Source organism: Tenrec ecaudatus, chromosome 18 (assembly GCF_050624435.1).
Source record: "Tenrec ecaudatus isolate mTenEca1 chromosome 18, mTenEca1.hap1, whole genome shotgun sequence".
Lineage (NCBI taxonomy): Eukaryota > Metazoa > Chordata > Mammalia > Afrosoricida > Tenrecidae > Tenrec > Tenrec ecaudatus.
The window spans coordinates 8,928,265-8,952,371 of NC_134547.1; the positions used below are offsets into that span (position 1 = coordinate 8,928,265).

Genomic DNA, 24,107 nt, shown 5'->3' on the forward strand with positions numbered 1-24,107 from the left:
GAGCCTGAGCCAGGTAGGTGTGCCTAGGGTGAGACCCAAGAGCAGCCAGAGGGTGAACAAAGGATGTTCTAGGGTAGTTAAGTCTTTGAAGGATCAGTGCCTCTTTGTGTTGGTGGGTCTCACTCCCAGTGGGCTGGATGCCAGCTTAGGTGAGCTGGTGTCCTTTAACTGGGCGGAGAAGACAGACTGACGGACAGAGTGAGCTTCGGAAAAGAAGGAATGTCTGCTGCCGTCTTTAGTGGTGTTCTCACAGGACCCTAGACACCTGTCCTCCTTAGGTTTGAGCCCATTGGTGCAGCCCCTGTGCCAGCCCATCTCTGTGGGCTCCGGTCCCACTGTGGAATGGGTCCTTAGGAGTGACGTGGCTGCAATTATAGAATCAAGGAGACAGGAAAGCGGGGTGCAGGTGACTGATTTCCAATCTCAGGAGAAGAGCTGTCTGGGTAATCAGAGGAAACCAGCCTCTGACAACCGAAGGGCCCGTAGGCGCAATTGTAAGGTGATAATATATAAAAATTATAGTAAAATCATACAGGATAAGAGAGAGGGGCCCATAAAGGAGTCAGACACATTTTCTGCTCCCCTCAGCTCCTCCATGGTCCACATGGAGGTGGGAGAAGAGAGCATTTTTACTCTCTTGGGACATGGATAGGGAGCCTGAAGACATGCATATCCGGCAGTTACGTGCGTCACAAGGTGGGTGAATCTGCAGTAAGGTCCCTGAGCTCACAGGTGAGGCAACCTCACACCTGCATTGGGGGAAGGTATGAGGAGGGCTGGGCGACACGGCAGGAAGATGTCTGTTTCTGTAGGGAGATAGAATCCACCACGTGCTCACTGTAAGGCAGCATCGCTGTTAGGGGAGAATCTGTGGGAATGATATATAAAGCAGGATCATGTACTTGGACTTGACCTCTAACTTAACCAAAGCGGAGGCTTTGCTACCGTGGAATACCAGCTTTCCAGCTTCCCTCTGTGATAAGTTAGGGAATCTCGTCCTTGTCCTATCTCTCTCAGTGTTCGTTTCCCACACTGGCGTGGATTCAACAACTAGGCTTTGTAGTAGTGGGCATGGCAAGCCTCTCGTTAGTACATACAATGAAATGGGCAATGTGTTCATCTTGAATATCCTGAGCCTTCTGGCCAGCTAGAAACCAACCGTGTCAGTCAGCCCTTTAAGAATGAAATATGAACAACAGAAAAGTGGGTGAAGGGAGACGTTGGACAGGGCAAGATATGACAAAATAATCATTTGTATATTATCAAGAGTTCGTGAGGGAGAGGGAGCAGGGAGGGAGGGAGAGGTAAAAATAAGGAGCTGATGCCAGGGGCTTGGATGGAGAGCAGATGTTTTGAGAAGGATGAGGGCAATGAATGTACAACTGTGCTTTACACACATGATGGATGCATGGATGGTGATAAGAGTTGCATGAGCCCCTAATAAAACGATTAAAAAAATAAAATACAAAGGCAGCGGATACTCTTAAAGGTAGGGATCCTTTGGCTGTGAAGCCAGGCATCTGTAGGAGACGCTTATCATTTGTGGAGGGTGGATGTGAAGAGATGTCATAGAGAATGTGCGCTTTTGGCGCCTTGGGACTGCGGAGGCTGACTTACACATGTTGGTCTTCCAAGCCCCATGGTCTCCCGTGTGCAGATGAAGTCGCTTACGCTTCCTCCCAGGCCCTCCCGGCACGCATCTCCTCGTGGGGCTTCTTTGTTGTCCTGAGGACACTACCAAGCATGATGTCCTTTTCCAGGGCCGGATCCCTCCTGGTACCATGCCCAAAGCACCTGGCTTCGGTGTTAAGAGTTTAAATTCTGGGCACCCTGGTTTGCAAAAGAAAGAGACAGCCAAACTCCATCTGCAGAGTCCCCACACAGAGGAAGCCTCCTTGGAATGCACTGTGCTTCTTCAAGAAGGATGTAGAGGATCTCAGGCAGAGTGCCGGGAGAGTGGACAGCCCAAGGACGGACAGTCTCTCTTTGAAGTGCTTGCCTAGGTGTGTCCTGGATGGAACTCACTGTCCTTCGGACTTTACCAGTTGATGCCGACTCGTAGCAAGCTTATAGGGCAAGGTAGGACTGCCCTGGTGAATTTTCCTAGACTGTTAACTCAACTCTCTTTATGAGAGTCGAAAGCCCAGTCTTTCTCCTGCGGCTGGTGGTTTTGAACGGTTTGGTTAGCAGCCCAATGTCTCACCAACCACTGTCCCCAGGGCTTCCTGGTGAAGAGTCGTGAGTTAATGTGTTATCAGTGTTTCCCTGCCTGCCTTGGTCGGAAGGCTCTGGACCAGTCTTGTAAGCCCTTAAATCAATCTGGCGATGTACATAGCAATCAATCTGGCGAGGTACATATTGAGAGGTGGAGACGGGGTGGCAGGACAGAGACAGGGTTTAGACAAAAACAAGAAGTGAAAGAAAAGGATTTTATTGAGGGAGGGAAGGGAGAGCAAGGAAGGGGAAGGGGGCATCTTGAGCCCCCAGGCAGATTCCTCGACCCAACGAGTTAGGTCAGGGAAGTCACACCTGGTACGGGGGTGGGCGGGACTTATATAGGGTACGAGCTTAAAGGCATATGAGCCGGTAAGGGGAGGGGAGGTGCTTTGTGTTGCGGTGGCAAGTTTCGGGGCAGGTGATGTCCTGTCAGTGAATCATGTTCTTAGGAAACAATGCTAGGGAGAGGGGGCATTGTTCTGTCCGGGCAGGTAAGCTCTGTGAAACTCTGAAGGCAGGTGCTTTGAAGTTCAGGTGCTTTGAAGTTCAGCCAGGTCATTTGGCTTCCCCAGAAGCTGGTACAAGGGGCTGCCTTGGTCTGGCCCCTTCCCAAACACGAAGGAAATCCATTTTTGTTCAAACTGGCCTTAACCCCTGATAACAGCTAGCCCCCTTCTCTTCCCTCTACCGGCCCTCTCAAGTAGACCTTGATGCTCACGTGACATCTCCAAACCCTGCCTGCCCAATTAGCAAAAAATGTATGCTATCTCGTGAGACCTTGAATTAGCACCTGGAGCTGTGCTGATCCCCATAACCCCACTACCCTGATACGAATGTAACAGCTAGGCTATCCCTCCCCGTTTTGAACTATGAAAAGTTTGGAATTTTGTTCTGGATCGAGAGGGCTCCAGGCGTTAGCCTGCTCTCGATCCGGCTGTTTAATAAAGGCTTTAGTTATTAAGACAGTGGTGTGGTTGATCTTGCCCGGTGCAATACTGTAGTCCCAAGTCCCACCTGTCATGGTGATCTGCATATTGATCTGCTGCCAATCATACTTTTGTGACAGTTCTTCCTGCCCCCCACCTCCCCACCCAATGTATCTTCTTTCCCAGTTGGGAATCCGTGGATGCCATTGACCTGGTGATGGTCTCCTCTTGTCTTTAAAGACTTAATACATGTTCTTTTCTGATTATATTTGACATGAGGAGTGTGTCTCTTTTGCAGCCTAAAACACTTTTTAAACTGTATTTTGAATTTTTATTTGTATTTATTTTATTAAAAGATCACTTTATTGGAGGCTCTTACAGCTTGCTCTTTAATACTTTAAAGAGGTCGTGTGTAGCAGATTTGTTCAATGCAATATGCCTTCTGATTTCTTTTTTTTCCTAAAACACTTTTTAAAAATAAAATTTTTATTTTTTTATTATTTATTATTTTATTATTTTTCCCCCTCTAAAACACTTCTAAGGAAGCATTCTGGCTAGTCTTCCTCCGAGACAGATTTGTTTGTTGTTCTTTTGGGGAGAATGTAGGGCATTCTTAACTCTCCTTTCCCCCAAGTCCTACTATGTACTCCACAAATACATGCATGACATCGAGTATCAGGTGCAGTTATTAATTCGTGACAGTTATAAGCTCTGCAGGTGGAGAGACAAGGTGATTGACACAGCCAGGACGTGGCACTGCTGGGACTGATCTGACTTTATTTTAAAAAATAATATTTTCATGTGAGGAGCCCTGATGGTGTAGTGATTAGGCATTGGCTGCTAAGTGCAAGGTCAGCAGTTCGAAACCACCAGCCACTCCGGTGGAGAAAGACAAGGTGTTCTACTCCCATAAAGACTGACAGTCTCAGAAACTCACAGGGACAGTTCTACCCTGTCCTATAGAGTGGCTCTGAGTTGGCACTGATGCGATGGTAGTGAGTTTGATATTTGGCTGTGCTTCAGGGGAAAATTCACACAAGTGAAGTTCTCATTGTGGGGTTCCAACTCCCACAGTTGAAGGGGTCTAAGGGAGAGTTGTGTCACTGAGAAGTAAAATTAAAGAGACATCAGACAAGATAAGGCATGCAATTGCTCACCTCCAAGATGCCATGATCTCTGCAGCCAGGTCCGCCCAGGGAGAGAGAATATATTTCCAATCACAGCATATATATATGACGTGCAAGACCCCTTGATTACAGGTAACCCCAAAGGTAACAGGAAGGGGACGAGCTAGGGGTGTGGCCTCGCCATGGGAAGGGGAGGTGTTAGGGGAATACACGTGTCAAGATGGACAGACTCTAAAGTCAGGATGGCAACCTAACCTTGAACCTCCTTGAGTTGGCTTGACCTTGTCTTTGGGCTCTCCTTTAGGGGAATAATCCACTAGGGTGGGACAGACAATAGGGTCTGATCGCTCTAGATGGCTGATCACCCTCAGGGAGCTGACCACCAAGTGGATAGCCATTGGCCATGTGTTAGCAAGTAGCATCTTAGGTTTGGCATATGATACGGGGGTACAACCTGGGGAAAAAAACCTTTCTGCACTCCCCACACCCACTGAACAATTTTGTACGGATTGCCCTAGGATGTGGGTGACATTTTCCACCCCCTGCCAGCATTTACTTATGATTCCCATTCAAGTTGTTCTGCTTCCATTGATCTAGTTGCCCCTCCCCTCCCTACGATCTCTATGTTGGCGTAAGATAAAAGTTGATTTAGGATTAAAGCTGGCTGGTGGGCGATGTTGCTCATTTTATGAGCAATGTGTTATTTGCCTGGAAGGTGACCTTGGGTTCAAAGGCATCATAGGGTGACAGTCATGGGGTTCCTTTAATCTCTGCTAGTCTAGTAAGCCTGGCTTGAAAAAAAGAAAGAAAGAAAGAAAAAATGAGTTTGAGCTTTGTTCTATGTTTTACTTTCTTTGGATCAGGGACCCTCTATTGTGTTCCCAGTCCAAACAGTCCTTAGTCGTGGGGCACCATCTAGTTCTCCTGGTCCCAATGGTTCCCATGAGCTGCTAGTCCTGTGGGCTAGTTTCTTTGTTGAATCTTTGTTTTTTTTTTCCCCTTTTCTTTTGCTCCAGACGAGGAGAGCCCAACACTGGTCTTACCTGCTCCACTATTTCCCTTCCTTCTCACCTCCTGCTTGTCGCTCTGGGCCCCCTTCCGCCCTTTCTCTGGTTACAAGGCTCCACTCACTCTCTCCTCTTCTCTCTGCCCTGTTCTCACTCTTAGATCCACCCCTGCAGTGGCCTGAAGAGACCTCTCTCCAAGGTTTCCGACAGCTCCTGGAGGTGAACCTGCTGGGGATGTACACCTTGACCAAGGTGAGTCTGGGCGCCCCAACTGGGGTGAGCGCCACCTTCGGACAATGGGACTGTGTGTACTAAGGACCTGGGGACAGTGGAAGGCTGAGTGTCTTAAGACCACAGGGGTGCATTGGCTCCTGGTTCTGGAGGTCAGGAGTCTGAAGTCAGGACATCAGCAGGACTGTGCTCTGAAAGCTCTAGGGAAGAAGTCTGCCTTGTCCCTTCCAGCTTCTGGCAGCTCCTCAGCATTCCTTAGCTGGTGGCAGCTTCAGTCCAATCTCTCTATTGGCACATGCCCCACTGGGTTATTATTATTTCTTCTTCTTCTTCTTCCAAAATCATACTTTATTGTGCCCTTTTTGAAGCGTCACGTCTCGTTTCCCCTTCAACAATTTCAACACAGGTTGTTTGGTGCCGTGGGTTGCTTTCTTTACGGTGTGAACAACCTCACGGTTTCCTTTCTGCTTGTTCTGTTTCCCTTCATCTAGCTTCCCTACCCCCTTACCTTTCTCGTCTTGATCTTTCAAGTCATTCTTGGCGTGCTCCTGATTTTATTTTGTGTTTTTTTTGAACCAATCTGCTCTTTAGCTACAAAGTGACCTCAGGGCGAGGAGTTGGTTTGGTCCCTGGTTTGAAGAGTGACTTCAGGGTGATCGTCTTGAGGGGTCCTCTGGTCTCAACCAGGCTGGAGGGTGGTTGTGTTAGTCTGGGTGGACTAGAGAAACACATCCAGGACACTCACCGACATGTAAGAGAGAGCTTTATATCAAAGGGGAATTGTATATTGAGAAAACATCCCAGCCCAGTCCAGATCAAGTCCCTAAGTCCGATATTAGCCCATAGGTCCAATACCAGTCTGTAAATTCCTCTTCAGACGTACACAGCCATGCAATAATGACGAATTCAGGAAGATCACAGGCCAGTGGATGGAAAGTCTGGTGGATCCAGTAGTGGTGGAAGCATCTTGGGGCTCCCTGTGCTCCTCCAGCTCCAGGGCTCTGGCTGCTATCAGGGTAGCTCCATGTGTCTTGTCAGCAGGAAGATGCAGCAGAGAGAGGGGATGTCCCACCTCCAGGGAGGAAGGCAGGAGTTCCCAGAATCCTCAGGAGAAGCTCATGCTCACACAGGGGCCTCATTGGCTATGACCTGATTGACAGGCTAGACTCCACCCCTTCGCTCAGGTTGACTGGAGATGATGTAACTGCCCCAGTGGTTTTATTTATTTATTTATTTATTTTTCAAATTGAGAATTTTATTATACTGTGAACGTAAGCAATAAAAGGGTTCCATTTCAAATTACTTCCTACTAAGTGTTGATGTTTATGGTAAAAATCTGCACTTGATATGAGTTTTTGATAATGGCTTTAGCTATAGTTTTAACCTGGATTCTTTTTTTTTTTTTTTAATTTTAACAATTTATTAGGGGGGTTTTATTTATTTAAAGGAATTTGAGGTTCCAGTTCCACAAGCTTTGTTGGTTGGTTGGTTGGTTGGTTTGTACCTAGCTTGTGAGTCACTTTCACCTTCCCCCGCCTTTCCGTGTAACCACTCAGACTAGTGGTTCGATCTGACAGAGGATGGAATCTGGGGGGTTTTGAAGGTGGTGACCTTTGTCTTTGTATTTGTTTTCGATCTTTCCCCCCTTTTGGGTGCGGGATCTGCTGTTTGTGGTTGTGCAGTGGCCCATCCTGTGGTCTCACCAGTGACGGTGTCCCAGTCAACTCCTCCCTGGGGCTCTCCTTCCTACCTCTTTCTTCCTTTGTCTTTCTCCATCTACATTGTTTTCTTCTCTTTCTTTCCTGCCTTCTCTCCTCCTTCTCTCTCTCTCCCTCCCTCCCTTTCTTTCTTGACTTCCACCTTCTCTTTTTCTTTTGGTAGGAAAACATTTCCTCCCCTTTTCTTTCTTAATTTTTCCTTTCTTCTACAACAGGGGTCTCATACAATGATTGTCTTTCTGTCTTTATTTCTTTTTTTTAAAATCACTTCATTGGGGACTCCGACAGCTCTTATATCCATCCATCTATCCATCCATCCATCCATCCATCCATCCATCCATCCATCCATCCATCCATCCATACATTGTGATTGTGTCAAGCACATTTGTACCTAAGTTGCCTTTGTCGTTTTCAAAATCTTTCTGTTTGAAAAACAAACAAACAAACAAACAAACAAACTCTTTCTGTTTGACTCCTTGGTACCAGCTCTGCTCCCCCACCCCCACCCCAATGGTTGTCTTTCTGGGCTTGACTCACTTCTTTGCTCACCAGCAAGTCTTCGAAAGCCATCCGTGGCATGAGATGTGTGACCGTTTCTTCATTAAGCTCATGTTCTCATCTTTCCATGATGGCGCCGCTCAGAGGGGATGAGGGTCCGCCCAGTTGTTAAGTCCATTCTGATGCAGCCCAATGTGACCCCGAGGAAAACTGGCCCCACAGAGCTTTCTAAAACTGTCATTCTCAAGCGGAGACCCAAAGCCCATCTGTAACCAATGGAAAATCCCCCACAAAGGGGTCACAGGGAAGGGAAGAGTCAACCAGGGTGCAGTAGAGCACCGATGGATCACACAATATTCCTCTGGCTCCTTGAGGCTTCCAGTGCTGCTTCCCACTCTGGACTGGACCGGAGCATGTACATAGATATAGGCAAGAGATAAAGCTCATGACACACGGAACCCAGGAACAGGAATGGTAGTAGTGATACCAAAAGGGTAGGGGGAACCGATCACAATGAATGGCACATCACCACACACCCATCTCCAGGAGGAAGAACAACAGAAAGCAGAGGGGAAGAGAGTCAGTGGTCGGTGTGAGATAGGAAAATAGTAACAATCTATCATCTATCAAGGGGTCATGAGGGTGAGGTGGGAAGGAGAGAAAAAGAGGAGCCGAACTCAAGGGCCCAATGGAAAGTAAATGTCTAGGAAATAGCGATGGAATATGTGTACTAATATGTTGGATACAATGGATGTATGGATTGTAACAAGAGTTGTAAGAGCCCCCAATAAAATGATCTTTAAAAAATAAAGCAACAAGCTGAGACCAAGGGCTCAAGTAGAAAGAAAATGTTTTGAAAACGATGGTGGCAACAAATACCCGAGCATGCCTGACACAATGGATGGATGGATTGTGATAAGAGTTGTATGGGTCCTCAATAAAATGATTTAAAGAAACTGTCATTTAAAAAATCATTTTTGGGGGGCGCGTACGGCTCCTATCACATTCCATCCATCGACTGCTTCGAGCACATTTGTACATATGCTACGATCTTCATTCTCTGAGCATGGACTTGCTGTTTGAGCCCTTGGTACCCATTCCTCATTTCCCCCCTCCCTCTACCACGGGCATCTTCATGGACACCGTTGAGTCGATTCCGGCTCCTGACCCTCTAGGACGGAGTAGAGCTGTCCCTGTGCTTTTCCAAGCTGTAACTTGTTCAGGGAGTAGAAAGCCTCTTCTTGCTCCCTCGGAGCAGCTGGTGGTTCAGAACCACCAACCTTGAGGCTTAGTGGTCCAATGTGAAACCTCTTCACCACTGGTACTCCATGATCAAGGCTCGCGGAAACCACAGTCAAGAGATCGAATGACACCGGACAAGGACACGTGACTGCTAGCCAAAAGGTGGTCAGAGGCTGAAAGCCAGCAGCCGAGTAAGGGAGGTGTCTGCTTGGTGAAGACGCAGCCTCGGGAGGACACGGGGCCATTGTCGTCCGTCCTGTAGGCTCGCTAGAGTCCTGGATGGACTGGACAGCCGGTGGTTTGACTGGCATCCCCAAAGAGCAGACCTCTTTTGACACAAGCACACCCACTGGTAGGAAACGAACACTGAGGGAGATAGGACGAGGACTGTATTCCCTAAGGTATCCCAGAGGGAATCTGGAAAGCTGGTACTCCACGGTAGGAAAGCCACCACTTTGGTAAGTTAGAGGTCAAGTTCGAGTACATGATCCTGTTTTAAGTAGCACTCCCAAAGACTGTACCCTGACAGCTGTGCTGCCTTAAAGTGAGCACATGGTTGATTCTATCTCCCTACACAAGCAGACATGATCCTTTTGCTCTGTCTTCCCCGCATGACACCCAACCTGCCTTGCACCTTCCCCCAATGCAGGTGTGAGGTTTCCTCACCTGTGAGCTCCGGGACCTTAATGTAGATCCCACCCACCTTGTGACGCATGTAATTACTGAAGATGCATGTTTTATGGCTCCCTATAGATGTCCCAGGATAGTAAAGGATCTCTCTTCCTTGTCCCAGTTCCCCATGGATCCTTGAGGGGCTGAGGTGAGCATCTACCATCAAATGTCTCTGATTCCTTTATTGTACTGTCTTTCTCACCCTCTGCGACTTTACTATCATCTTTATACATTCTAACCGTACAATGGAGCTCACCAAACCCGTGATGAGTTGTTGGAGGCTGACTTCCTCTGACACACACCAAACCCGGGTTTGGCATAGGTTCCTTCCAGCCCCACCCCCTGCTGGGGGTTTGTTTACCTGTGCACCCAAGATACGATACGCTGAACCTCAGCCTACAGTTTATCCACATCCCCAGGCCAATCTCAGTATACCAGGGGTGGACAGGAAAATTCTCAGCCGGGAGGGGAACTGGAGCGAACCAGTGCCGAGCTCTGAAACAAACGGAGGGACAGGAAACACGTGGGTCTGGCGATCTGTGATGGGTGGAACGGTGTCCCCTCCCTAAAGATGTCTCCAAGCCCTGCCGGTTGTGCGTGGGGCCTGGTGGGGACACAGGGTTGTAGCGGCAGATGCAATTACACTAGTGAACCCAGGCGGCCAGCTGCTTGCCCCAAAGGTGGAACCCACCCAATCGTTCTGAGGGAGCGTGAGTTGGCAACCTGCTCTTGTCACGATGGTTGCTATGGTTGGCTGCCAACAAGTTCATTCCAACTCACAGGGACCTCGTGCATGTCCCGCAGAGCGAGACACCTCCCCGTCCTGAGGCAAACTCACTGTGGTTCCGGGCTTGAGCCCACGGTGGCGGCCACCGTTGTGGGGGAAGTTAGCCCCCCACAACTAATCATTCGTTCGGTAGGCTCAATTGTACGGTTAAAATATATAAAGATTATAGTAAAGTCATCGAGAATAGGGAGAGATGGGAGAGAGTAACATTAAGAAGTCAGACACATTTCATGGTAGCATGCTCACCTCCTGGACGGCCACGATCTCACAGCCAGGTCCATACACGCAGCGCGGGCAGAGAGGGCAGGAGAGAGAGAGATTTATTTCTAACCAAGGTTTATATATCTTTTGGGGGCATGCAAACCCCCTGATTACAGGTAAAGACATACGTCACAGGAAGGGGTTGTGCTATAGGTAATACAGTAATGGGAGGGGAGCGGTCTAGGGGTATACACACAATAGGAAAGGTAGGGATTGGGGGTACACAAGTGACAAGATGGGCGGACCCTAGCTTCATGATGGTGGCCTAACCTTGATTGCCCTTGAGCTGGAGACTTGATTTAGCCTGAACTCTCAGGGGGAAGCCATCCACTGTCCCTAACAGCAGGGAGCGATCCCCACCTATGTGGGACAGACAGTAGGGTCTGCTTGCTCTGGATGGCTGGTGTCTTCAGGGAGATACCTTGACGATCATTTACCATTAGTTGCAAGCAGTGTCCTAGGTCTGACATCTGTATTTGGGGGTGACGAGCCGGGGAACTATCTTTCCATATCCCACACACTCTGTCTGCCCATCTCCCTAAGAGTCTCTCTCTTTCACCGCCCCTCCATTGACCAACCACGATGCCCTTCTCCAAGGATGGGTCTCTCCTGCTAACATGTGCCAAGTACGCGAGGCCAGGCTCACCATTCCTTGAAAGAGCGTGCCGGCTTTTGAGACCGTAAAACTTGAAACTCCTCCCACCCTTCCTAAAAACGCACTTGGATGACAAACTAGGCTTCGGTGTGAATTCCTTCTCCTGCGAAGCCAAGAACCGCCGTTTGACCCACTAGAGAGACCTGGCAATCCTGTCCTACAGGGTGGCTGGAAGTCGGCACGGACTCGGCAGTAGGGTTGATTTGGGGATCAGAGGAAGCTATGGGGGTGTAAACGGTGAAGCTCTTGATGACTAACGCAGAGGTTGGTGGCTCCCACCAGCACCATGGCTCCTGGGAATTTAGTCTGGCAAAGATGACGGGCTTAGGAAGCCCGGTGGAGTCTGTCCCTACGTGGGTTCGATTCCCAGCCCAGTGGATGGCAGCCCGAACCTTTTCTCTTTCTCCATCTGTGCTTACATTGTAGCCCTAAAGACCTGTGTCTTCCAATGAGGCCTGCAGTCTGAGCTCTTCTCTCAATCGCTGCTGTCTGAACCCCTGGTTCTCTACCTTCCTCATGCCGAGACCCTTTCAGACAGTTCCACCTGTGCTGGTGACCCCCGCAACCATAACATTATTTCTGTGGTGACTTCATCACTGTGTGTTGCTGATCGACTGGATCTATTTTCATGGTTACAAATGGAACATCATGAAAGCATACTGAGTAATCCCCCAAAACAATCTGTCATTATATATTGCGAAATATTTCTTTCTTTTTTTAGTTCAAGGATCGTTTGTTGGCCTTTAGGAGTGTTTTCCAGTCCAGTCTGTTGGGGCACCACGCCCTGGCCCCAAAGTCCACTTTCAGCATTCCCTGGGGACCTTGCCACTCCATTCCCTTGCTGTTCCGCTGCACTCCCCCCGTGCTTTGCCTCGGTGTGGTGGGATCAGGTCAGGTGCAATTCGCACACTGTGTCTCCGGTGCTGTCCCCTGTATCGCCCTTGGTCACTGAGGGGCATCATGTCTCATAGTGCAGCCAGCCATGTTGTTCTCTCTGTGGACTGGCTGCTCTACTTAGGAACATCATCCTCATGGCCTGGTGGGCCAGGCTGTGCTCCACTCTCTCCTCCTCCCTCTTCATCTGGTCCCGTGTGCTCTGATCAGATATGTCCATCTCCCGGGGCTGCAGAGTCAATGTCGTCCTTTGAAACAAATTCTTCTTGGGGGAGGGGCAGGAATCCACTTAATTTTGGGTGCTGGGGCCAGCCTCCCAGACCTCTCCACTGGTTCCCTACTCCACGCCGGGATATTGCATTCACACCTTGCAGCACTGGGTTGAAGTCTGGTCCCACTTTCCCTGTGGAGATATAAACAATACCCTCCCCTTGGGTGGGTTAGTGCCCCATGACCCCACTACCCTTTTCTTCCTTATATTCATCCTTTTGTTTTCCTTTCCCCTCCTCCTCCCCAGTTGTCTACCATGTGCATCCCTGGTTTTGGTCTGGTCTCTGCCATACTACACAGTCTTCACCCTAAAAATGTTTGTATATAGTAGCTTTTTCCCCTATGCCACTTTGCATTTTTTTTTTAATACTTACCTCAGCGGGCTCATGTTGTACTTGTCCTTTTGTGCCTGACTTACTTCGATTAGAATGATTTCCTCCAGTTCTTCCCGAAATATTTATTTCTAATGACAGATCAATGACATGTGTCTTGCGGCATGGGGTCCCAGTCTTTGTGCTGGGGGACTCATAGTTGGGCGTACCTGCATGTGGGCAGACCCACCTGGAGAACGGATAGCGGGGGTGGGGGGTGTCTCGTTTCTTAAGACCATGGGAAAGATTTGTTTTCCGACGGCCTTAGGCGACCCCTGTGAAAGGGTCCCTCGATCCCCCAAATGGTCGCGACCCCCAGGTTGAGAACCGAATGCTCTACAAGCCTCCTCTCTCGGACCTCCCTGTGGGTGCCCCCTGCGGACGCCAGAGGGCGGCCGACACCTCTGCAGGCTGCTCCAGCCTCCAGGCCAGAGAACCAGTCCCAGAACCAGTTCTAGGACACTGAAAAGTGATGTCTCCATCAGCTCCCGCCTGCCGCCACACCTGCTCACCCCCACGCGCCTTTCACTCATCCTCTTTTCTTGGATTAAGAAGCCTTCCGGTAAAAGCCTTCCCTGATCCGTGCCGCCTCAAAGAACACACTGTTTTAGGGAGCCCCGGTAGGACAGTGGTTATGCGTTGAACTGTGATGCGCAAGGTCCTCGGTTCAAAGCCACCAGCCCCCTCTGTGGTCGGAAGCCCAGGCTTATTCCTGCAGAGCAGCTGGTGGTTCGAACCTGCTGACCACTGCGATGGCAGCCCAGCTTGTGACCATTAATGAATCGTTCTATGCCCAGCAGGAGTCTCTCTTAGAGACTTAGGGTTGCCCTGAGTTTGACCTCAGCAGTTGCTATGTGGGAGAAAGAGACCCCTTGGGGGCAGTCCCACGCTGCCGTAGATGGTCATTTTGTTGGCAGCAGATAAGGCCCGGATGCCTGTCACTCACTGTTTGAGACAAAAGATTTAAGAACTCCTAAGTTTACTTCTGCAAGACCACTGCTGCATTGTGTACCTCCAAACGCTTCAACATTCTGGTGCGAATCCACCTCACACTCCAAGCACAAGAGAATGTTTAGCAGGTTTGTGTCCATGAACAAAGATTGTATCCATGGGACAAACAAGGTCTGGATCAATCACAGGAAACAAGGAGGCAGCCTTGGGCCTGCCCCTCCCTGAGGTCTCAGCTCCATTGCTTATCCACATGGCCTTGCTGGTTCTTTGCCCAAACTTGCTGAATTTGAACATCCTCACTGGTTTACGTAGAAAAGGATTTTTTTTTATCCTGCCAGGGGTGCTATTGCATTTCCAGTATTTGATTAGGGACAGACTGACTTTGTTACCCCCCTCTATCAAAAGACGAAACAGAAAAACTTTGTCCCTCTAAAAGAAAGCAGAACAAATTAAAAACGGAAACAATTTTAACAGGAGTCAGAAGTGCGATCAGAGAGAGGATCAGGTGTTACATTTTAACTTAACTGCATCCCTTACAATCAACTTTACAAGGCTCTCAGTCTGATAGCAAGGCTGTTCATCTTCCTGACTATCCATGTGGGGACCCTGGAAATGATTTTGGGGGGGGGCATGAATTTTTTTTAAAGATCATTTTGTTGGGGACTCTGGCAGCTCTTATAACAATGAGTACATCAATTGTATCAAACAAATTTGTACATATGTTGCCATCATTATTTTCTAAACATTTTCTTTCTACTTGAACCCTTGGGATCAGTTCCTCTTTTTACCCTCCCCCCTTCCCTCCCACCCTCATGACCCCTTGATAAATTATAAATTATTAATTTCATATCTTACATCGACTGCTGTCTCCCTTCTCCCTTGGTTACTTCCCCCCTCCTCTCCCCAGCTTCCCCCTACCCTCCCTGGTATTGCTACTCACATTTGTGTTCCTCAGGGCTTTATCTGACCTGGATTCCGTGTCCTGAGCTCTTACCTGTACCTGTGTCCATGCTCTTGTCTAGCACACAGTGAAAGGCAGGATTGGGGTTATGATCTTGGGGGTGAGGAAGCCTCAAGGAACCAGAGGAATATTGTGTGTTTCATCAGTGCTATACTGCACCCTGGTGGACTCACCCCTTCTGTGAGGGGATGTCCCACTGGCTACAGATGAGTTTTGGGGTGTCTGGCCTGATCCCCCTCGTTCTCAACAATATTTTGTTGTTGTTGTTTGTTTTGGGTCTTCTGATGCCTGGTACCTGATCTCCGAACAGGCTGGTGTGCTTCTTCCATATGGGCTTGTTGCTTCTCTGCTAGATGGCCACTTGTTTAACACAGAGCCTTTAAGATCTCAGATGCTGTATCTTTTGATAGCCGGACACCATCCGCTTTTTCACCACATTCACCATTTTGTCTTCAGAGATCATGTTGGGAGGGTGAGCGTCACAGAATGCCAGTTTTTCAGAACAAAATGCTCTTGCGTTGAGGGGGGCTTCAGCAGAGCCTCAAAGTCTGTCCACTTCCTCAATGTATTGCCATATAAATGCATGTACCTATGCCAATACCTCTATTTTAATGAATTAACATATTTTCATAAGTGCACATCTATGTTTACACCTCTATCCATAGCTTTTCTTCCTAGATCTTTCCTCTGTTTCCTTTTACCTTCCTCCTTTCCCACCATCACACTCGCCCTTCTTCTGCCTCTTAGTATTTCTTCTCAGCTAGACTGCTGTTGCTCCAACACCCCCAGGATCTTTACATCCTCCTTGCCTTGTTGTTGATTTTAATTCCCTAGTTGTTCCCCTGTCTATGGCATTGTTTGCTCACCACTCTCTTCCCCACTCCACCTCTCTCCCTAAGTCCCCCCAGACCCTTTGGTCCAGTTGCTTTCTCCCCCAGCTCTCCAAGTCAACTTTGGGCTTCCTCTGTCATCCAGAGCCTTCTGCAAGGCTGGTGTTCAGAATTTAATCTCTGATACAGTTTCCTCCTTCGGATTTGGATTTTATTATTTACAGTCCTTGTATCACACACTTCGGAGTTAGTCGTTGCCTCACTTAGATGGCTCAGTGTCCTTGCTCTTTTTTATGGTTACATAATCTAGTTTTTTCTATTGGCATATAATTCACATATCATGCAATTATTAATCCAACTACATCAGGAAGAACTTTACAATCATCACCACAATGGTTTTTTTTTTTTACCACATGGTTTTTAGAACATTCTTGTACTCACTTTTATGAGTTCTCCATTTCCCCCATTCTCCCCTGCCATCTCCCCAAATCAGGAAACCAAACTGCCATCAAGTTGTTGCTGACTCAGTGACCCCCTGTGGGTTTGCAAGGCTGTAACTATTTCCGGAAGGAGAAAGCCCAGTCTTTCTCCTAAGGAGCTGCTGGTGGTTCCGAACTGCTGACCACTTGGATCGCAGCCCAACGCATAACCACTACACCACCAGGGCCACACACACCCCTACCCCCACCCCAAAGGAACCATTAGATTTACCTCTGCTGGATTTCATACACAGAAAAATGTTTATAAAACCAACAAAAACCTAACAAGAATAACAAAGTGAAACAGATAAAAACCTCAATAGAAAAGAAAGCAGGAAATATATATTTTTAATCATTTTATTAGGGGCTCATACAACTCTTATCACAATCCATACATACATCAATTGTGTAAAGCACATTTGTACATTCATTGCCCTCATCATTCTCAAAACATGTGCTCTCTACTTAAGCCCCTGGCATCAGCTCCTCATTTAGGAAATATTAAAACGAGGATGTCACTCAGCGTCAAGAGCATCCTTATTGGGGCGCAGGCCGGGGCTGCATTTCTCTGGACCCCATTGTGGAGAAGAACTCCGTTTGCTGCTTCCGCTCCCCTGTGGGTGGACCCGTGGTGGCTTCTGCCTTTGGCCTCTCAATGGCGCTGCCGTGGGTGGAATGGACCCAAATCGGTCACCTTTGACGTGAGGTTGATTTGGACCTCGGGCCACCCCAGTGTCCAGCGTGGAGCTGTGCTCCATCTAAAATATATACAAATTATTTTACTGGGGGTTCTTACAGTTCTTACCTCAATCCATATATCATCCATAACGTCAAGCACATTTGTACTTATGTTGCCATCATCCTTTTCAAAACATTTCCTTTCTACTTGAGCCCTTGGTATCAGCTCCTCATGTTTCCCCCTCCCTCCCACACTCTCCCTCGCTTCCTCCTGAACCCTTGATAATTTATAAATTATTATTTCGTGTCTTACACCGACCGCTGTCCCCCTTCACCCATGTTTCTGTTGTTTGACCCCCTGGGGTGCGATCAGTTCTCCCTTTCTCCAAAGGCCCTAATTCATGACTACAGCCCAGCCCCAGCCGGTCCCTACTGGGCTACCTGACCCTGCTCCGCTGTATGCATCGGTTATGCATCTGTCTCACGGGGAGGTCAGGTTTGGGAACCCCCAGTGGCTCCTAGCGAGAAAGACAGGGTTCGTCTCGGATACTCACAAGGACGGTTCCACCCTGACCTACCGAATGGCTGAGCGTCAGAATCTACATGGAGGCAGCGTGCGTGAGTTGAGATTGACCCTCTCCCTTAGGAGTGGCTCCTAAGGCAGGTAGCCTTACTTGGGCGTTCAGGGGCTGGAGGATTGTGGCGTCTCACCCTTCCTGCTTCCAGTCCCCCCATCTGTCAAACAGGGGTAAGAGCAGCTCCTGGTTCCCAGAACAGTTGCCTCCCTGCCCACAGAGCCCGGAGTGCTGCGCCCTCACCTTGAGGCGCTGGGAGCTGTCCTGAACCTTGGCCTGGAAGGGATTCTTGTGCCCGAGCTAGCTCACTCAGTTTGAGATCCGTATGACATCCCTTGGCTGAAGGGAAGAGCTGAGATTTCCCTGGAGGCCCTAGTGGGCAGGGTGGGAGTGAGGAAGTCAGACAGGGCCTGTCCCTCACCTAGGGCTGAGTGTGCTAAGGTCCTGGGGTCACCTCTCTCTGATATGGGGGTGAGGACATCCACCCCTCCTCCTTCCTCCCTTCCCCCACTTGGACGTCTCAATTTCCTCAGGTGGAACTCAGTGCCACAAAGGAAGGGCTGTGGAGGGGGTTGGGTGCCACCAAGTGGATTGCAACTCCGCGCCGCCCACGTGGCTGGTTGCAACACGGACCCCAGAGGGGTTGCCAGGCTGAATTTCTTTGTGGTTGTTTCTGATTTCTTTTGTTCTTGTGAAAAACACCCATTTATAAAACTGATTTATGGGAAGATGGGGGAGGTGGGAAATGAGGAGCTGATCTCAAGGGCTTAAGTGGAAAGAAAATGTTTTGAAAAGGATGATGGCAACCTAGGTACCAATGTGCTTGATACAATGGATGGATGGATGGATGGATGGATGGATGGATGGATGGATGGCCACTGAGTGTTTTTGCCCCGTTTGTTTTCTTACTTCAAAATAAGATATGTGCAGTGTGCATAGGAATTTGTTCATAGTTTTTTTTTAAAACTATAGTCCGACCCTCCAATGGGTCTGAGGGACAGTGAACTGGCCCTGTTTAAAAAGTTTGAGGACCTCTGCTGTAAGGTTTCTGGACTGGATGATACCTCGGCTCTTGGCTTCACAAGAGAAAGAATTCACAGCGAAGCCCCTCTTGTCCTCTGAGTGGGCTTTGATGAAGGACGGGACAGGTTTCAGGCTTCACAGTCTCAAAAGAGTCCGCGCTATTTCAGAGAAACTGCGCTGGGGCTCACAACTGGTCACCGCAACCTCCTGATACAACGCACCCCCCGCGTGCAGAACTGGGGGAGGGATCCCAGGGGCTCAGGGGTTGAGGGAGAAAAGGGAAGGAGGACTGGGGCCGGAGAGAGCCCTGGGGAAAGGGAGCGGCTGTAGGTCCCACACAGGCCCTGAGCTGGGCCTGAGGGGACACATCCAGGCAGTGGTGGCTGTGTGTCCTCCACCCTCCCACCTGCCTCTGTCCAGGAGCAGGGTCAAAGAGACTAAGAGGAAATCCCAGAGCGTGCCTGTCTTTATCCTGGCTCACTCCCTGGCTGGGGGAGGCAGGGTCGAAGGTATTGGTTGACCTCATTGGCTGGGTTGAGCCCACCTGGGTGATGTTCTCCCCACCCCCAGGTTGGTCCTCCCAGGTGTGCCTCCCACCTGGCTGGGGGCTTGCCTTCGAGGATACTCAGTTAAGGTCTTGATAGGTGTTTCGTGGTCGCCTGATTTCCCTCCAGGCATGACAGGGACAACCAACCCTCCTTGTCCCTGAATCTGGCTACCTATCGGAACCACTGTTGGGTCCTGACCATCTTCTTCATCCTTGTTCTAGTTTGGTCCACTTGGGGAGCCTCTGGCTGGTTTGTTGGTCTCCTTGAGGGATCTGGTTTTTTTTTTTTTTCTTCTTCCATTGACCCTCTGATTGATGTCCTGCGCCAGGGACTGGCCCTTCCCGACTCATAGGTTCAGGGTGCAGGAGAGGCCGTCTCCTTGTCCTTTCTTGTAAGGAGCTTACTGGCTGGGCTTTGTCACGACAGACAGATGGGCTTGTTGTTCACTGTCTTCAACACCATCATTCGAAGGCACCCGTTCCCTCAGTGCCCTGGGGGTGTCGTGGTGGTGACCCATTGGGCTCTGAACCCAGAGGTCAGCAGTGAGAGCCGGCGGCCGCTCTGTGGGAGAAAGATAGCTATCTACTCTCAGCAGGAGTGACAGGCTCACACCCGGTTTGGAGAAGGCAGCGGGGGACGGGGGACGGTGGGATCCCCAGACCCCTCCACAGAGTATCTCCTCAGACTGGCAGATCCGCTCTAGCCACAGGCAAGCTTCTCCAACAGCCTTCCCGTCATCAGGGAGAGGCCATGGTCATCTTCAGGGTGCTGGACGGAATTCCATACTGGGCCAGTGGACCTCCCTGTAGACGGGACCAGCATTTGATCTGGGTGCAAGTATCTCTTTAATGTTCTGTGACTTTTCTGGTTTTTTGAATACTGATGGGGGGGTGGGGGGTGTCTTCTCCATCTCACACATTATTTGTCTTTAGACTAATATGATCTAATCCTTAAAAAAAAAAAGTTACACTCTCGAAAAGCCCCAGGGACCGTCCTTCTCTTCTGCCCCCTTGGGGTGGACATCAGAATAGACTGCAGGACAGTGGGTGTATTCTTCCAGCTTCCGCTTGCCCAGGAGAGCGCTGCGGAGGCTCTGGGTCAGGCCTGCCATTCTTGGTATCCACCACGAAGCCCACAGCCACGGCCACGCTGCGGGGGCACTGTCTACCCTGTACCCCGTGGGCTCGCCATGAGTCCGAATCCACTTGATGGCAAAAGGGTTTGGTTGGTGGGAAACAAAACCAAGTTGGAGGCGGCGGAAGTGTCCCCCATATTGGTCCAGGGACCCCATCGTTTAGGGGAAAGGGGTGCAGGCCAGAGTGAAAAGGGAGAGACTTCAGGATAGCAGGGGTGGGTTGGTGTCTGAGAAAGGGCGGGAGGGAGTAGGCCAGGGAGGGAGAGCAGGCAGGTAGGCTCTAGTGCAGTGGTTCTCAACCTGTGGGTCGCGACCCCTTGACCCTTTCACAGGGGTCGCCCAAGACCACCAAAAGCACATATTTCCGATGGTCTTAGGAACCGAGACACCGCTACTCTATCCGTCTCCAGGCGGTCCGCCCACAGGCAGATACACGCCCCCTACGAGTGCCGGTTGTGAAGACTGTTATTACCCATGCGACACGATGCTTCAAGACAAAATTTCATTGATTTGTCATTAGAACTAATTATTTCACAACCTATAATGGCATATTGTTTTTGTGACGAATCACGATGCTTTTATTCTGTTCAACTGGTAGCAACGAAGTCACATCCTGCCTATCAGATAATTTACATGGCGATTCATCACAGTAGCAAAATGACAGCGATGAAGTAGCAACGAAAATAATGTTATGGTTGGGGGGGGGTCACCACCACATGAGGAACTGTATGAAAGGATCGAGGCATGAGGAAGGTTGGGAACCACTGCTCTAGTGGGACTTTGTGGGAGACTGGGGGTGACCTTGGCAGAGGAGAGACCTTCCAGGAATGTGTGGGAGGGCGGCAAGGAGAGAACGGAAGACAAATATTTCTTAAGCGTCAACTGTACGGCTGGTTCACCAAACCGTGCCCGAGCCCTGGGGACGTCACGTGGACCTGTGGAGGTGGGCAGGGAGTTAATGAGTAGCTGGGCAGGTAGCTATGAGGATCTAGAGGAGAAATGAAGGGGGGAGTGTGGGGAGGTTGCTGGGGAAGGAGGGGGGGAGGGCATCTCTGAGAAGACAGATAGAGGACAGAAATCCCTCCCTCCAACTCACCTGAGCGGTCCAGGTGGTTCAAAGAGCCCCTACCTGGACTGACCCTCCCAGGAACTCCTTTAGCATCTCCTTGCTCCAAGGTCACCTAGCTCCACCCAGGACCCACTGGAAGCTTATCTGCCCGCCCTCCCTCCTCCCTCTGGACCCACCATCCCGAGTACTTTAACCCCTACTCCACCAGAGCTCCTGAGGTGGGTGGAATGCTGGGTAAACCACAAACTGCACCACATCGAGCGACTAAGAAACACGGTGGGGGTTGTTTCGGAGGGGGTGGACCCAGGGGCAGGGGTCCTGGTGGCACAGTGGGTTAAGTGCTGGGCTGACAACCGAGAGGTCAGAAGTTTGAATCCACCAGCCTTCTCCGGAGAAAGAGGAGGAAAGTCTGCCGTCCATTGGGTCTTGGAAACCCTGTGGGGGTCATTTCTCCTCTGTTAGGTCGGGTCACTGTGAGGCAGAATGCACTCGCCGGCAGTGGGGAGCTGGAGAGGGAATTTATTGGGATCCCTGCCTCAAGAACCCCTGGGTGGCTGGCTGGCCCAAGGTCCTTAATCTTTACTGGCAGGAACTGGAAGGAGCAGGTCCCCCCTCCGCCCGGGTGTGGGTGGGGCTGCTAATCTCCAAGGTTAGGAGTTGGAAGGGGGTGGTGGCGGTAACTGCTCTCCCCCTACAAGGATGAGACTTTCTTCTCCCATCAAGAGTTCTGGCCGGGAGTGGGGGGGGGGGGGGGATGACTGCAGGGTGCTGTGCAGCAATGAGCCACATAACTCTTCCTCTGGTTCTTGAGGATTCCCTCCGTCACTATGATGGCCCGCGCGTGATAGACCCCGTTGGTCGTGTTAGACTTGCTTATGTTCCTTTGTACATTTAAGATCGCTCGGTGCCTGGCAGACAAGATAGAGGACCCCCGCACCCCCACCCCAGACAGTGACAGGAGTAAGGGTTCCCGGAGGGTAGGGGAAGTGAGTGAGTGTGTGGGGGGGGGGTTTGATAGCATGGGTGTTTGTGTAACCCTATCCGATGCGACTGAACAACAGAACTGTATGGGAAGGGATCTATTGGAAGGAGTAAGAAATGTCAATAAAATATTGTATATATTAAAAGGGGTGTTCTATGCTGACTTAGCCTACAGGGGCGGGGGCGGTCCTTATGGGTCGGTCAGAACCCACTTGCTGGCAGTAGGTGGTTGTTGAGTCGGCGCCTGACCCAGCAGCAGCGTGGCTGCCTAGCCTGAGTAAAAGGATGGAAGCGGAGCATCGGACTGTCTTCACTGTCGTGTGCACAGGCAAAAGAAAGACGAGAACAGAGAGAATTTAGGGACCTGGAGGGAGGTTCAGAGGGGAGGCTGGCAGAAAATGAGGTGTGTTTTGTGGGGGACTCCCACACCCTCACCTCCGAGGGCGGAGGGAACCTTAGAGGACTGGACATCTATGCATGGATAAGCACACGTGCCCTGCAGTCCTCCGTGTTTGCAGAGCCTTCATTTCCTAGTCCTGCTGCTGGGGACAAGGGTTGGGAAATGGAGAGACCAAGAGAGAGGGGGAGATAAACTCAGAGAGAGGGGGACAGAGACCCAGAGAGAGGGGGACAGAGACCCAGAGAGAGAGAGAGAAAAATTCAGAGGGAAGGGGGGACAGAGAGACAGGAGACAGAGACCCAGAGAGAAAGGAATAGAGACCTATAAGGGGGCAGGGCAAAGACCCAAAGAGGGACAGAGACCCAGAGAGAGGGGGGTGGAGACCCAAAGAGAGAGAGAGAGGGTCAGAGGTCAAAGAGAGAGGACAGAGACCCAGAAAGCAAGGGGGGACGGAGATCAGAGAGGACAGACTCAGAGAGAGGAGGACCGAAATCCATAGAGGTCGGGGAGATAAAGACCCCGAAGGAGAGATGGTGGAGCAGATACCCAGCAGAGGAGCCTTTGGGAAAAGCTGACACGGTAGAGCTCCGGGTCCCATCCTGTCCCTAAGAGATGCCCGTACCAACTAGGAGCATGTCCCCAGAACATGGTCACATGTGCCTGTATTTCAGGAATGCAGGGGCAGGGAAGGGACACACCAGCAAGGACCTGGGGCTAACTTATTCCTTCATCACCCCCCCCCCCCTCCACCAGCTTGCCCTTCCTTACCTGCGGAAGACCAAAGGGAATATCATCAACATCGCCAGCCTGGCGGGAGCGATCGGCCAGAAGCAGGCAGTTCCCTACGCGGCCTCCAAGGTAACCCAGCCCCCTCTACCCCCCCCACCCCCACCCCAGCCTCCTGTGGGCCTCCCTGTTGACACCTGGGCCTGTAGAATCAGGGCCAGGGCGTCGTCCCTCTGAGTCCCAGATTTCTCCCAGAGGACCTGGGCGAAAGTTAAGCACCAAGCTGCACCCTACACACACCAAGTCTCCTGCATCCAAAGGAGACCCACCTGTAGGAAAGAGTGTGCTTGGCCACGTGGACCCTGAGGCTGGGAGGAGGGGACACGAGTCCCTCCTGCCACCATCTCAACTCCCTTGGTCTCCCTTCTCCGCAGGGGGCTGTCACATCCATGACCAAGGCCTTAGCTCTGGATGAGAGTCAACATGGCGTCCGGGTCAACTGGTGAGTTCCCCCCTGCAGAGGCCAGGACGCTCCTGGGGGGAAGCAGGAGGACTGGGTGTGAGTCAGGCCCCTGGGTGACACCCAGGGCTTCCCTGCTAACCACCAACTCAAGGGATGGCTGTTCAAACCCACCCCAAATGTTCGTTCCCGCACCCTCAACAGCGGGTCTGTGCTTATTCGCTTCTGTAACATGGTGGGGTGCAAGGTGTCAGGAGCTTCTTGATTTTACCCCCGCCACGTTTGGCAACGTGTTCCTTGTCTGAAACGAATGGTGTTCAAAGCCACTTGTAGTGTGAATCGATCAGAAGACCCCCCTCCCCTCCAAGAATCCAGACTCGGGGGAAAAATTCCCTGGTGATCTTTTCTCCCCCAC

General features: G+C 50.4%; 1 protein-coding gene across 1 annotated transcript in view; it reads left to right on the top strand.

The window, feature by feature from the left end:
• Positions 1 to 24,107, top strand: part of HSD17B14 (hydroxysteroid 17-beta dehydrogenase 14) — a 28,711-nt gene that overhangs the window by 4,210 nt on the left and 394 nt on the right. The window contains exons 5-7 of the mRNA XM_075537093.1: positions 5,438 to 5,529; positions 23,260 to 23,364; positions 23,667 to 23,734. Coding sequence (XP_075393208.1) covers positions 5,438 to 5,529; positions 23,260 to 23,364; positions 23,667 to 23,734 — 265 coding nt within the window. The remainder of the gene's footprint in view (positions 1 to 5,437; positions 5,530 to 23,259; positions 23,365 to 23,666; positions 23,735 to 24,107) is intronic.